General features: G+C 43.0%; 1 protein-coding gene across 1 annotated transcript in view; it reads left to right on the top strand.

The window, feature by feature from the left end:
- Positions 1-7,935: 7,935 nt before the first annotated feature.
- Positions 7,936-14,793, top strand: part of FLT3 (fms related receptor tyrosine kinase 3) — a 75,229-nt gene continuing 68,371 nt past the window's right edge. The window contains exon 1 of the mRNA XM_046028185.1: positions 7,936-8,131. Within this exon, the coding sequence (XP_045884141.1) occupies positions 8,089-8,131 (43 nt within the window). The 5' untranslated portion in view covers positions 7,936-8,088. The remainder of the gene's footprint in view (positions 8,132-14,793) is intronic.

Here is a 14,793-nt window from a genome sequence, read left to right as displayed (position 1 = left end):
CCCTCCATTTTGTTTTTAGTTTCATTATTTTATGTAATGCTGGTAATTGAATCATGCTGTTCTCCTTGAGCCCAATATTGCTTAACAGAGTGTTTATAAACTTCCAAGATTTTGGAATCAGACTTATGAATTTTTTTGGCTTCACTGTAGAGTGATAAGAGAATGTAATGTTTGCTTTTGAGATTGATTTATGTGACCTGGTATATGATCAAGATTTCTCAAGTGCCAAAGAAGTCCCAAAAAAAGATACCTTCTCTGCTTGTAGGATGTAAATGATTTGTTGATTATATATTGTTTGAGTCTTAGCATGCTTAGTTGTCGTTTGACACTCTGAGATGGGCCAAGGAGTCATGACATTGGATGCAACCATTTTCAATTCTTGTCTTCTTTTCATAAACCCCTTCCTTGGCCTCTGGAATCCTCCATCTCTCCCTGCTTCAGTTTACCCTCTTAATAGACATCTTTAGAGTAGGGATAATAAACTATCAGATTGTTATTAGAATTAAATAAGATCACAGTTATATAGTGCTTAGTCCAGTGTTTGGCCATTATACTGAGACATGATGGTTAAAAGCAGGACGATGGATGTGAGCCAATCTGAATCCCAGTAGCCTCACACTAGGTGAAAGACCTTAGGTGTGCCACTTAACAGAGCTGAGCCTTGGATTTCTTTGGTTTGTTTGTTTTAAAGATTTTATTTTATTTCTTTATTTATTTTTAAAGATTTTATTTATTTGACACAGAGAGAGAGACAGAGAGCACAAGCAGGGGGAGCAGCAGGTAGAGGGAGAGGGAGAAGCAGACTCCCCGCTGAGCAGAAACCTGACACAGGGTTCGATCTCAGGACCCTGGGATCATGACCTGAGCCAAAGGCAGATGTCCAATTGACTGAGCCACCCAGGTGCCCCTAAAGATTTTATTTTTAAGTAATGTCACACCAGTGTGGGGCCCAAACACACCACCCTGAGATCAAGAGTCGCATGCTCTCCCTGTGTGTGTGTGTATGTCTGTCTACCAAGTGAGCCAGCCAGGCGCCCCTGAGCCTCGGATTTCTAACTGGAGAAACCAGTTCCATAGCACTCCAAAAAGCCACAAGTCAGAGATCACCAGTTTGCATTTTGCCTTCCAGGCATTTGGGATATATATATATATATATATAATCTTTAAAAATCTAATACATGCTTGCATTATTTTGCATCCTTTTTTAAAAGATTTTATTATTTACTTATTATATATATTTATATCTATATGATCTTTAAAAATCTAATACATTTTTGCATTATTTTATACCCTTTTTAAAAAGATTGTATTTATTATATACATATTTATACATAATATCTATTTATATTGTATATATATTATATATATGATCTTTAAAAATCTAATATGTTTGCATTATTTTGTATCCTTTTTTTTTTAATATTCTATTATTTATTTATTTATTTATTCAGAGAGAGAGCATGGGGGGAAAGGTGGGGAGAGACAGAAGGAGAGAGAGAATCTCAAGCAGGCTCCCTGCTAAGCATGGAGCCTGATGCAGGGCTTGATCCCACAACCTTGAGATCATGACCCCAGCCGAAACCAAGAGCTGGATGCTCAACCAACTGAGCCACCCAGGTGCCCCAGTTTTCTTTCCTTTCTAATGGAAGTTTTTTAGAGGCATAATTTTTAATGGCCCTCATTTTTGTGTTAAAACAAGTTAAAAGTAACTCATGCTCTATTTCTTTGTAAAAGCAAAATAATAAATTACAATCTACCGGCAATTAATAACTAAGCTATAGAGGAATCATGTGGATTAATTTCTAGGTACCGATCTTGAAACCTATGTGTTATTGGTGGAACTGTGCCTCCCCCTCACCCCTCAAAGTGTTATTTTGGAGTCCTTAATCTCTGTACTTTAGATCATGACCTTATATGGAGATAGGGTCTTTCCATAGGTGCTCAGGTTACAGTGTGCTCATTAGGTGGTCCTTAATCCAGTAGGACTGGTGTGCTCATAAGAGGGGAAATTTTAGACACAGAGATAGACAGACAGACACATACATACAGGGAGAATGCCACGTGAAGATGAAGACAGAGAACCAGGGCAATGCAGCAGAAGCCGAAGAATGCCCAGGATGGCCAGCAAACCACCAGAAGCTTAGAGTGAGGCACGAGACAGATTCTCCCACACAGCTCTCTGAAGAAACCAACCCTTACCTCACTTCCATCTTCAATTTCTAGCCTCCGGAACGGTGAAACAATAAATCTCTCTTGTTGAAGTCACTCAGTGTGTGGTACTATGTTACAGTAGCCTCAACCAACCAATACATTATCTGCTGCCAAGAATTCCAAGGAAATGCTTTGTTTTGAACTCCTAGACATGGAGAACTGTCAATTACCACACAATCCTGCAGTGGGAGTTTTGTGGTTCACCTGTGTGCCACTGAGTTTGTGTCTTGAAGAGAGTTCCCGGGGCTGGGCGAAATCGTTCATTCTAATTCAGGTGGGTTATGACAATAAGGAGCAGCTGGTGATGTCTAAGGGAGGACAGTCATCTTCCACACTTTCGGGGTGACTTAACTACACCATTATTTCAAAATCTTTTTCCCTGCCAAGTCTTTTTTTTTTTTTAAAGATTTTATTTATTTATTTGACAGAGAGAAATCACAACTAGGCAGAGAAGCAGTCAGAGAGAGAGGAGGAAGCAGGCGCCCTGCGAAGCAGAGAGCCCGATGCGGGGCTCGATCCCAGGACCCTGAGATCATGACCTGAGCCGAAGGCAGCGGCTTAATCCACTGAGCCACCCAGGCGCCCCCTGCCAAGTCTTTTTATTATAGAAAGTTTCTACGAAAAATATAATGAGCTTATTTAAATATTGCTGGGATTCAATATTAGTCACACAGGGTCAATTTTGATTTCCCCACTCAAACCTTCCCACATCAAATGATTTTGAAAAGCAGCTCAGACTTTATATCATTATTCACAGCTGTATTGAGATAAAATTGATCTGCCCTATAGTTCACCTCTTTCATGTACAATTCAGTGGTTTTTAGTATATTTACAGAATTGTGCAACCGTCACCATAGTCTAATTTTAGAACATTTTCATCATCCCCAAAAGAAACTCTGTATTCATTAGCTGTCATTCTCTATTCCTCTCTCAAGCTCTGCCTTTTATCTGTAAATATTTCATATGAGCTTCTAGAAAGGTAGGAACAATTTTAAAAATATGTAACAATTTTATGATATATAAGCTTTTTAAAACAATAATATCAAAGATAAAATCATGGTCACATTTTCTTGACTACTTCACATTTTCAGTTTGCTTGAATTAGGATCCAAAGGAAATCCTTACATTGTACATTGCACTTGCCTGATATATGTTAGTTTTCTTTTCAACTATAGGTTCTCTCTGACTTTTTTTTCCATACAAATTTTATTGACGAAAATAAGCTACTTGCTCTATAAAGTTTGCTAGGGTGTGGGATTTTCTGATCATATCCTTGTGTCATTATTTACCATGTTTCACTATCTCTTGTATTTCCTATTCATTGGGAGCTGGATCTAGGATCTCGATCAGATTCAATAGTTTTTGCTTGTTTGGATAAGACTACTTCATAGGTAGAAGGTGTCATGTCAAGATTCCTTTAAAATTTGCTTTCATTGGGGTGCCTGGGTGGCTCAGTGGGTTAAGCCGCTGCCTTCAGCTCAGGTCATGATCTCGGGGTCCTGGGATCGAGTCCCGCATCGGGCTCTCTGCTCAGCGGAGAGCCTGCTTCCCTTCCTCTCTCTCTGCCTGCCTCTCTTGTGATTTCTCTCTGTCAAATAAATAAATCTTTAAAAAAAAATTTGCTTTCATTGCAAAATACATAATACCTGCAGCAGAGTATAAAAATAGTTGCATAGTTTAAAAAATAATAAAACAGACACCCAGCATCCATTGCAGAGGTTAAAATAAGAGTATTGCTAGGTCCTTAGAAATACCCACCTGCCTTCTCGAATGAAATCTTGAATTAAATCCTTCTCCTCCCACCCCATTCTAGAGTTAAGCACTACCCTGATTTTTGTGATTATTCCTTCTCATTCTTTATGCCCTTTATGAATATATTCCTAAAAAGATTATTGTTTGGTTTTGCCTTTGTGTCTATCATTAACCGTCCCTCCCCACAATGAGATTCATCCATGTTGTTTCAAATATCTGTAGTCCACTAATTTTCACCATTATATAGTATTTCATTATATGAACATATGAGTTTATTCTTTGGTAGTGGATATTTAGATGGTTCCCAATATTTTGACATCGCAAACAATAATGCTATGAACATTTTTGTGTATGTGTCCTGGTGCATGTGTGTAGAATTTCTCCAAGGTATATGCATTTGTTTATATATACTGGGGTGAAACCGGGGTGTAGGATATGCACACGTTCAACTTAGTAAGTTATGTCAAATTATTTTCCAAAGTGTTTATACCAGTTTAGACTCCCACTAGCAATAGACGAGAGCTACCCATTGCTCTGAATTCTTGCTGATGTTGGTATTGTCAGTTTTGCCAAGATGTAGGTTCAAGTTTGCTGTTAATAGAAATGTATAAAATTAGGGCTCCTGGCTTGCTCAGTCAGAAGAGGTGTGACTCTTGATCGTGAGATGCTGGGGTTGAGCCCTATGCTGGGTGTAAAGATTACTAAAAAGTAAATACATAAGTAAACTTAAAAAATGTGTAAAATTATACTCTCTGGTTAATATTTCAACGGGATTCACAAGAATCCTATTCAAATATTGCTTCTGCTTGTCCCTTATTTTCAGGAAAAGGTAAAGCTTTGTATTTTAAAAATGATATGAAAGCACTTTACCTATAGGTTGTTACTGAAAATATACCATGATTTTTGAAGAAGGAGAGGGATATGTTTGTGTATTTTGAATGGCCACTACCCTAGCCTAGTAGCACTAAGCATTACGGTGCTAAGCATCTACACGAACTATGTCTTTTGTAGAGCAAATACGAGTCCCTCCATTCAACCCAGAAATAAACTTACTCATCTCTCTTTTGATTGATTCTTTAATCTCATTCCTCCTTGTTACTTCTTGCCCCATAGGAGCTTCTTTATACTGGGATTTATATCGGAAGATCTGGAATGCAAATTTCACAGATGGCCTGCATAACTAGCTGTGTGGTCTAAGGTTCTAGATAACTAGCGTAGGACTAACTTCTTAGAGTGCTGTTATGAAGACTAAATTAGGTCCAATATGAGACATAACTCTTGGCACACTTCAAAGAATGATAGGCATTATCTCACCTCCCAAAGGTTAGCCTATATTTCATATCTCAAAATATTTCAGCCCATAAAATTTGCTCTTTCTGGAATTCTTTTTCTCCACCAATTTCCAGGGAAAATCAAGTGTGTGTAGAAGCCATTCCTAATTTCTCTTCTCTCTTTTTTTTTTCTGAAGGCATAAAAATTATTTTTATTAAACTTCAACTCTTTTTTTAAATTTTATTTATTTATTTATTTTATTTATTTATTATTTATGACAGAGAGAGAGATCACAAATAGGCAGAGAGGTAGGCGGAGAGAGAGGAGGAAGCAGGCTCCCTGAGGAGCAGAAAGCTGGACGCGGGGCTCGATCCCAGGACCCTGAGATCATGACCTGAGCCGAAGGCAGTGGCTTAATCCACTGAGCCACCCAGGCGCCCCTAAACTTCGACTCTTGAGCACATTTTAAAAAGTATAACTAGCATACAGTGTTATATTAGTTTCAGGTGTACAATATAGTAATTCAACAATTCTATACATTACTCAGTGCTTACTGGGAAAGTGTGCTTTTTATCCCCTTTATATATTTCATTCATCCTTCCCCCCACCTCCCCTCTGGTGACTACCAGTTTGTTCTCCATATTTAGGAGTCTGGTTTTGTTTGTCTCTTTGCTTGTTTTGTTTCTTAAATTCCACGGGTGAGTGAAATCATATGGTATTTGTCTTTCCCTATTTCACTCATTTGTCATTTGACTAATTTCCTTCCCTCTTACCATTTCGCGTAGAGATTTTTGCCTTGTGCCCAAGATTCTTTGACGAAACGTCGTATTTTCATGATTTTGTGTTCTTGAACCTTGCGCCTCCCAAGCCGATATTCTACAGACTTGCAACCCTCAGTTTCTTTGAAAGCTTGTGGTAATCAAGCTATAAATAAAAGGTAATGCGTTTGATCTTGGAAGTTAGGAGGATCACAGTCCATTTTTTTCTTGTTACTAGCCTGCTTCATTGCTTTTATCTCTTCATGCCTCACTTAACTCATGCCTCTTCCTCTAGTTCTTTGTTGGACCCAGGGTAGATGCTTACTATTTTTTTGAAACTATTAATTGTGATAAAATCCACCAAGATGATATTTGCTATTTTAGTCTTTTTAAGTGTACAGTTCAGTAGCCTTACGTACATGCAGATGGTTGTGCAACCAATCTCCAGAACCCTTTTCATCTTGCAAAACTGTAACTTTGCACCCATTAAACACCAACTCTTCATTCCCCCCTCTTCCCTCCCACCCATGGCAAGCACCATTCTACCTTCTGTCTCTATGAATTTGATGACTCTAGGTACCTCATACAAGTAGAACCATGCAGCGTTTGTCTTTTTGTGACTGCCTTAGTTCACTTAGCATGCCCTCAAAGTTCAACCATGTTGCAGCACATATTAGAATATCCTTATTTTTTTCTAAAGTCTGAATAATAGCTCATTGTACATATATACCACATTTGTTGGTCCATTCATCTGTAGATGGATATGTGGGTCGCCTCTACCTTTTGGCTATTTTGACTAATGCTGCTATGAAAGTGGGTGTACAAATATGTCTTCATGACCTTCTTTCAGTTCTTTAGAGTATATACCCAGAAGTGGAACTGCTGGATCACACGGTAATTCTATTTTTACTTTTTTGAGAAACTGCCATACTGTTTTCCACAGCGGCGGCACCACAGTAGACACTTGTTTCCGTCATACCCAATGAGGTAAAAATTATGGTGCTATAGACTACCGCTGAGGGAAGGGATTGTATGGTCAAGGATGAACACTGCCAATTATCATGCTTCATTAGAAAATTATTTACGTAATTAAAGGCACGGCATTCCTAGACTTGGGATTCACCTGTAAACCATTTGGCCCACTCCACTAATCTACAGATGAGTAAGCTGGGACTCTGAGAGGGCAAGCAGCTTGTGAGGTCAAGGGGCTAGTTAAGGAAAGACCCAGAACTAGCATCCAGGGCTTTCTAATCTTCAACTTACTGCAAAGAAAATAATTTTCAACTGAAGGTATATTCGATGAAGAACAAGAATTATGGAATGGATAATTCAAACCATCCTCTAGGATGTACTCCGTGTATTTTGCTTTTGTTTCTATGGCTGGTTTTTAGCCTCCCTACTTGCCTCGGTTGACATTGAAACCTAGCCTGCCTTCCTCATTGCCACTACTGAACGGGTCCTGAGCATCCTTGGAGATGGAGAGGGAGACAAAGAAAATCAGTCCGTTAATTAGGATCCACCGACCTCGAAATGCGACCCTCTGCTCTTCCGCGCACCACCCAGGGCTGCGGATGTGTGGCGCGATTTCGCTGCCATCCCGGGACCTCAAAGACCCCCGCGCGCGAGGGGCACGGTTTCTGGCTCTCTGCTGTCCCCAACTCCGGGCTCCATACGGAAGGGATCAGGGACTCCCGGGGGCAAGGCAGAGCCCTTGCCGCGTCCCCTCCCCCCCAGCCACAGCAACGGAGCTCCGACCACTTCCCCAGCGGAACGGCGCCTGATTTCCCCCGCCACAGTCGGGGAGCCCAGGGCGCCGCGGAGCGCGCGGGCTGCGGACCGCGGCGGGCACGTGGGCTCGGCCGCAGCGCTGCGCCAGGCACCCGCTTCCCGGCTCGGCCCAACCTCTCGGCTCCCGCCTCGGCCCCTGCCGGTGGGGAGAGGGATCCTCCCCCCTTCCACTTTGCACCAGTCCGAGGGAATTTGCGGTCGGTGACGCGCATCCTTAAGCGAGCCACCTGCAGCGCGGGGCGCGCCGCTCTGGGCGGCATCGCAGGGCTGGGCCGGCGCGGCCTGGGGACCCCGGGCTCCGGAGGCCATGCCGGCGTGGGCGCGCCGTGGCGGCCGGCTGCCGCTGCTCGGTAAGGCCCCGCACGCCCGCTCGCCGCCCCCGCAGCCCCCGGCGCGGCCCTCGCCCCCACCCCGCACTGTGGACCCGGGCGCGCGCCTCCCGGTCCCCGCCGCCTCGCTCCTCCCCGCGCTAGCTCTTCCCTCGCTCCCGCGCCCCTCCCCTCTTGCGCGCCCTCCCGGCTCGCCCTGAACTTGCCCGCGGCCTCTGCCTGCCCACCCCACCGCGTCCAGCCTCTTTTCTAAAGCCGCCGCTCCGGCTCGGCCCGCGTCCCGAACGGCGGCCCGGACTCCGCGGGCGGCATCCCGACGCGCTGCCCGGGGCCAGGGCCGGGGCGGGAGCCGGGGCCGCGCCAGCCGCCTGCCCACCCCCCACCTCCCCGCGCCCGCGCCGCCGCCCGCTCGGTCCCCCGCGCAGGGTGGTGGGCCGTCCGCCCGAGGCCGCGGCCCCAAGGGTGGCCCCAGGTGGCTCCGGACCGCGCCTGGACCGACCCCCGAGACCGGAGACTCCCGGGGGGTGTCTTGGACTCTTCTTTTGAGGTTTTGATTTACGGAGTGAACTCTGAGGGGGAAAGGCGCCCGCGTTCTCCCCCAGAGCTAGTCATCCCGAGTAATGACCCCCCACCCCCGCCGCATTTTGGTGGGATCAACGAATAGCTACTTTGGAAATGTTATGCAAACAGGATTTACATATGAGAATACTAGCTGCCCCTTCTAACTCTACTCGATTTTTATCCTGGCATCAAACCCCAAGGGGGTTTTCAAGGACTCAGCTGACTGTTCGCAAATAATCTCCTGGATAGCATGGTCGGCAGTGAGAGAGAGAGGGAGAGGGATAGAGAGAGAGAGAGAGAGAGAAAATCTCCTTTAGATCCAGCTCATCGATTCGGAGAGATAAGAGGGTTGGTTTGAATTTAGGGTGAAGGAAACATTTGTGGGAGCCTGAGGAGCCCGGGAGCCTTGGGTCCCTGTCTAGTCCTGCAACCTTGGGACTGGCACTCACCGCCCCCGCCCCGCTGTCCTCCTCGGTCTCCATCCAGTGAGGGTGTCCGACTGTGTTTTCGCCAGCTCCAAAATTCGAGCATTCTAACTTGAAGTCTTTGTGGTACATAGACATGCAGGAATTATTTCCAATAGCTTTTGTTAAAAATAATTCAGAATTAGAGATTAAGAAATGTAACATAAGGGGGAGAAGAGTGGGAAAACAGACCTTTTGCATTTCTTAAACATTTATCTTTGCTAATTGGTAAATATGTACATTTCAGATGTATCCTACAATATGTTTTCCAGTCTATTAATACAAAAAGCTGGCTCTCTATTACCTACGACATTACGTAGTAAGCGAATTTTTCAATAGCACACAGAGGCTTACAAAGATTCATACTTGCAACTATATTTAAGCTGCACTGAATTCCTTTATATTTAGGAACAATCTCAGAAATTTCACATCTCTTTCCAGATTTTTCTAAATGAGGTATAATTTGCATACAGCAAATATGCACCCGTCTTAACAGTACAATTCCATTAGTTTTTATAGGTATATGTACCCACAGAACCTTGAATATAGATAGAGAACAATCCTAGCCCCACCCCCTCTCAGTCAATATCCCCCCAAAGGTAACCACCATTCAGACTTTTAATACCCTCCCTTTGTCTGTTTTTAGGCTTCATGTAAATCCAATCATCCTATGTGCTTTTTGATGTCTAGCTACTTTCACTCAACTTTGTGATTAGGAGATTCAGCCTTGGTCTCAGTAGCGATATTGTTTTGTTTTTTGGTTTTTAATCTGCTGGGTACTATTCCTAAAGTATCGATATACTATACAATTTATTTATGCAGTCTGTTGTTGAAGAACATTTAGGTTATTTCCAATTTTGTTTAATTAGGGATAACACTGCTGTGAGCATTGTTTTACATGTTTCTGGTGCACATAAACACTCATTTTTCTTAGGGTGGTACCCACTGGTAGAATTCCCAGATCATAGGGAAAGGCATAGATTCAGTTTTGGTAGAAACTGTCAGTTTTCCAAAGTGGTCCTACCAATATACATTCCGTCTGGCAGCTTTTGGGAGTTCCAGACCCTCACATCTTTACCAATATGTGGTATTACACATTTTTCTTGAACAAAGAAGCAGAACATGAGAAACTTCAAGTGAGGACTTCATATTTAAAAGCTTTAAATTCCTTGACTTCTAAGATGTTATCCCCATTTCTTTGATATTGTCAGCTCTACCTCTCATGAAAAATGATGAAGCTTTCTAAGTAGGATTGAAAGAATGGAAATGTACTCTCCACTGTCTCCACTGCTTTATGTGCTGAGACTGGAGAAGAGGAGGGGGATTTTGATGTTTCAGTAAGTGTGACGCTATCTCCTTCATTCATGTTGGAAAATTCATAGAACCTTGAATTATACATTTTATTGTCATCCTCTGCCCTTGTTGCTTTTCTTGCTTTTTTTTTTGCCTTCTTGTGAACCGCTAGCCTGAGGAAGGAGTGATTCAGGAGGAGGTGGAGGGAAGGGACTGCTAGGCAAAGACAGGTTTGCTTTAGATGGGACACCAGACCTGATGGCCTGATAATCAGGTCCCCTGATTCTAGAAGTCTAGTTCTAATTGTTGCTGTCATATAAGTTTAGATCAGCTGTTCATGTCTTCTTAGGTCCGTCACATAGACCCATAGTAAATTATCTCTGAGGCTGAGTTCTAGACTCTGTCTTCCATGAAAGGGTGGCTCCACTTTTTATAACTATAAAGGCACTTTCAGGAACTCTTCATTATGAATCGAGATTTTGTCGTTGTTGTTGAATTCTCCTGTCGTTGAACTGCAAAACAGTCGAGAGAGGAGATATTAAATGTGAAGGAGGAAGACTTTACTTATATTCCAGAGAGGATTTAGGGTAAGAAAGTTGAAGAGGAAGCGTGCATGAGAAAGAAAAACATTTTTTTATCTATAAAATCTTATTGAACACATATTTCTGTGCTGGGCACGAGGGATACAAGGATGAAAGACACTGAGGAAAAAGAAACTTACATATAATAACTACTTCTATTCTATTTAAGAAATGCATGGTGTTGGGAAGAAGGCATTTTCTAAGTGGTTCTTTGAGCGAAGCTTATCAACCTCACTTTACCCCCAGAGAGCATCTCTCTCCCTTGCGAAGCCCACAGGAAGGCTCAGTGCTAGCACTTTCTACACAGTTCTTTTTGTTCCTGTCATCTTGTCGCTCTTAGTGAAACTCAGTAAGGAGTGTGACAAGAGCCCTCAACGTTCAATGTTCAAGCTCACAAGTGTGCCAACTCAGACACCCACCAGATACTGCCTTTATCTTTGGGTAAAGATTCTGATTTGACAAAAAGCAAATAACCTCAAAAGTATTATATCATATCATTTTTCTTTATGTTGAAAGGACCTTGCGGAGACAGGAGTAAGAATTTAGAGGGGGAAATATAAGGTATTGAAAATTAGCTTAACTTGCCTTCTAATTTGCATATCTTGGGTCTAGCCCCCCCTGCTCTACCCTTCTTTCACTGTGAAATAACGCACTCTTGTGAATCTCACTATAGGTGGTTTGTCTGAGTAGAGCTTCTTGGTTTTCGTCAGGTGACATTGTGATCTTCAGATTTTTCCACGACTTCCAGAAGATCCTTTGCCACTGATTAGTTAGGTGGCCATAGTCGTGTGGCCGAAGGATTTTTGGTCTTTTGGAGGGGGGGGGGCTTTATATGTAGCTTTATATGAGCTATGAGCTTTTTACGTAGGTGACTTACTTACATTTGGTTGCTACCTTCTATGGCCATACCATCAGTGGTCCTCAAGGGATAAAAGCTTTTGTAGAACTCACGGATGGTCGTTAATTTGAATCATGCAATTCTGGGCTATGGGTACCAACACATGTGGAGGAAATTTAAAAATAATATAAAGTACACACACAGTGTTCTTTTGTGGCTAGAGGAATTGCATAAGATCCTAAAAGAGGAACTATTGATATTTTTTAGGTTTAAACAGTAAAATATTTTTTTTGCTGCTGTCATTATAAGTCAAATGGTATCCAAGAGTCCTCCAAAAAATTATTTACAATCTACACTAAAACAGGATATTGTCATTATTTATACAAACTGTTATGTTTGGATTAGAAGATATTCACTGAACTCTGTTTTCAAATGCTTTGCTACTTGAGTTAGGATTTTCCTAATGGTAGGGATTCTGTTCTTGGAGGCAATGTAGATAGATATATTAGGACTAACAAGACAGTTAGGAAACTTGTGCTCTTTCCTCTGGCAGAGAAATTCTCAGCACTTAAGTTCCTCATTTGTAAAAAGGAGATAAGCAGTATCTTACTCCATCAGATAATTCCTGTAAAGTACAGCTGCATTCTTTGTTAGGCAGGTGCTTTGCAGAAAGGGAAGTATATAATGTCTTAAGAAATCATCAGGATTTAGAGTCACAGGAGTTTCCTCCTTCCCTTCTTAGACATTTTTGAGTATTGCCTTTATCCAGGACTTGTATAAGTCCCCCATAATACCGGTTTCTGCCCTCAAAGAGTTCACAGTCTAATGTTGGGGTGTTGGCAGGAAAAAATCCAGCATACAAAAGGGAAATTGCAGTGCAAGTTTGGAAATATGCACAGACTGATCCTGTAACCCAGACGGAGAAAGTAAGGCAAGGCTTCCAAGCAGAAGTCATGCCAGAGCCGGGACTAGAAAGGTAAGAGAGAGTTGACAGGAGAAGGGGAGGAAGACATTCCAGGCCAATTGGACAGCAAAGGAAAGGTCCAGAGGTAAGAAACACGCAGTGGATGGAAAAGTAGAGTTCCTTTCTAGGTTGCTGAGACACAATGTACAAGGCTTCTGGGACAGAGTGATTCTCATTTGAAAAGTTGTGATTCAGAAAAGTACTTGAAGACTGTTCGGTGGACATCTTTCAAAAAAACATTCTGGTTGTCAGAGGCTCCATGTGTAATGTGTAAGGAGCGTTTTGGTGATGTGATGAGGGGCTTGGACTTTATCATGTACAACAGGAGTTTCTGAATAGAATTCAGTTATCCATGTATTCCTCGCGGGTGTGCGTACATGTGTGTATGTGCATGCGTGTGTGTGTGTGTGTGTGTGTTGGAGAGAGGGTTATTGCATTCATCAGCTTTTTCAAGGGGTCCGACTTAAGAAAGAGTAAGCACCATTGCTGTGGGTCGTTGAAGGGTTTTAAGCAGAGGAGTTGCATGCTTTGATGAATATTTTAGAAAGACTTTTTTTTTCTTTTAGAGATTTTATTGATTTATTTGACAGAGAGAGGCCAGCGAGAGAGGGAACACAAGCAAGGGGACTAGGAAAGGGAGAAGCAGGCTTCTGCTGAGCAGGGAGCCCGACGTGGGACTCGATTCAAGGACCCTGGGATCATGAGACTGAGCCACCCAGGCACCCCTAGAAAGACTAGAGCCCTAGAAATGACTAGAGCTTGAACTGGGGCAATGGTAACAGAGACGCAGAGCTGCACACTGATTTGGGAATTACCAAGAGGTTAAAATGTCCAGGGTTTGCAATGGCCTGGCTGATGGGAAGTGAGGGACGTGGAGGAGTCAAAGATGGCTTCTGGGTTTCTGGCTTCGAAAACAGTAGCCCTGTTGCCACTAACTGAGAGGGAAGAGAAAGGAGAGAATAAGTTTAGGAAGGAAAAAGGAGAGTTCAGTCTGAATTGAAGGTTCCTGGGACTCCCAGATATGTAGTGATATGCACCGGGGGTACGATTTCAAAACTAATGAGCAAACAAATGACAGTTAAAATCATGAGAATTTTCAGGAAAAAAGAGCATAGCATGAGTAGAGGGGACGAGACCTTAGAGCTACCTCCTTGTAAGGGAAAGCACTCCTGTATGTCTCTTCTTCTCCAGTAACAGCACTGAACATTTCTGGCCACCAAAAATTGTGTGTGTGTGTGTGTGTGTGTGTGTGTGTGTGTGTGTGTGTGTCTTGCGGGGGGTGTTTCCCACACCAAGAAACTCTCAGATGCCAGCTGATGTCCTATAATGTCACTCAATTCTGACACTATCTACCAGGAGACAGCCTCAGATCCCACAGGTTAGGGGTTCAAATCATCCCTCTTGCCACGGTTTTCATGGCACCCCCCCCCACCCCGGGTTTGATTAATTTGCAACAGTAGCTTACAGAACTTAGAAAAGCATTTTACTTACTAGATTACTAGTTTGTTTAAAAAGGATCTAACTCAGGAGCAGCCAGAAAGACGCCAGGCATTTCCTCTCCAGGAAGCCCCTCTCCGGCAGGTCCACACGCTCTGAGCCAGGGAGCTCATCAAACTTCCAGTCCAGGAGTATTTATGGAGTTTAATCAGTAGCTCCCCTTCCCAGAGGTCAGTAGAACGGGCTGAAAGCTCCTACCCTCTAATTACTTGGTCTTTCTGGCTATTAGCCCCATTCTGAGGCCATCTAGGGACCCCACCCAAAGTCACCTCATTAGCTTCAACTCCAGTGTGCTCAAAAGGGCCCACCATGGATAACAAGACACTCGTGTAACTCAGGAAATTTCAAGGGTTTTAGGAGCTTTGTGCCAGGAACCAGGACTGGTCATATATATTTATTATACCACACCAGTCCGATCTACTGCCCTCTTTTACCAGGTGAGGGAAATGGGCTCCAGGAAGGTTAAAGAACTTGCTGAAATTCAA

This window comes from Meles meles, chromosome 14, assembly GCF_922984935.1.
Source record: "Meles meles chromosome 14, mMelMel3.1 paternal haplotype, whole genome shotgun sequence".
NCBI classification, from domain to species: domain Eukaryota; kingdom Metazoa; phylum Chordata; class Mammalia; order Carnivora; family Mustelidae; genus Meles; species Meles meles.
Note: the sequence above shows the minus strand (reverse complement) of the source record. Positions and strands in the feature narration are given on the sequence as shown.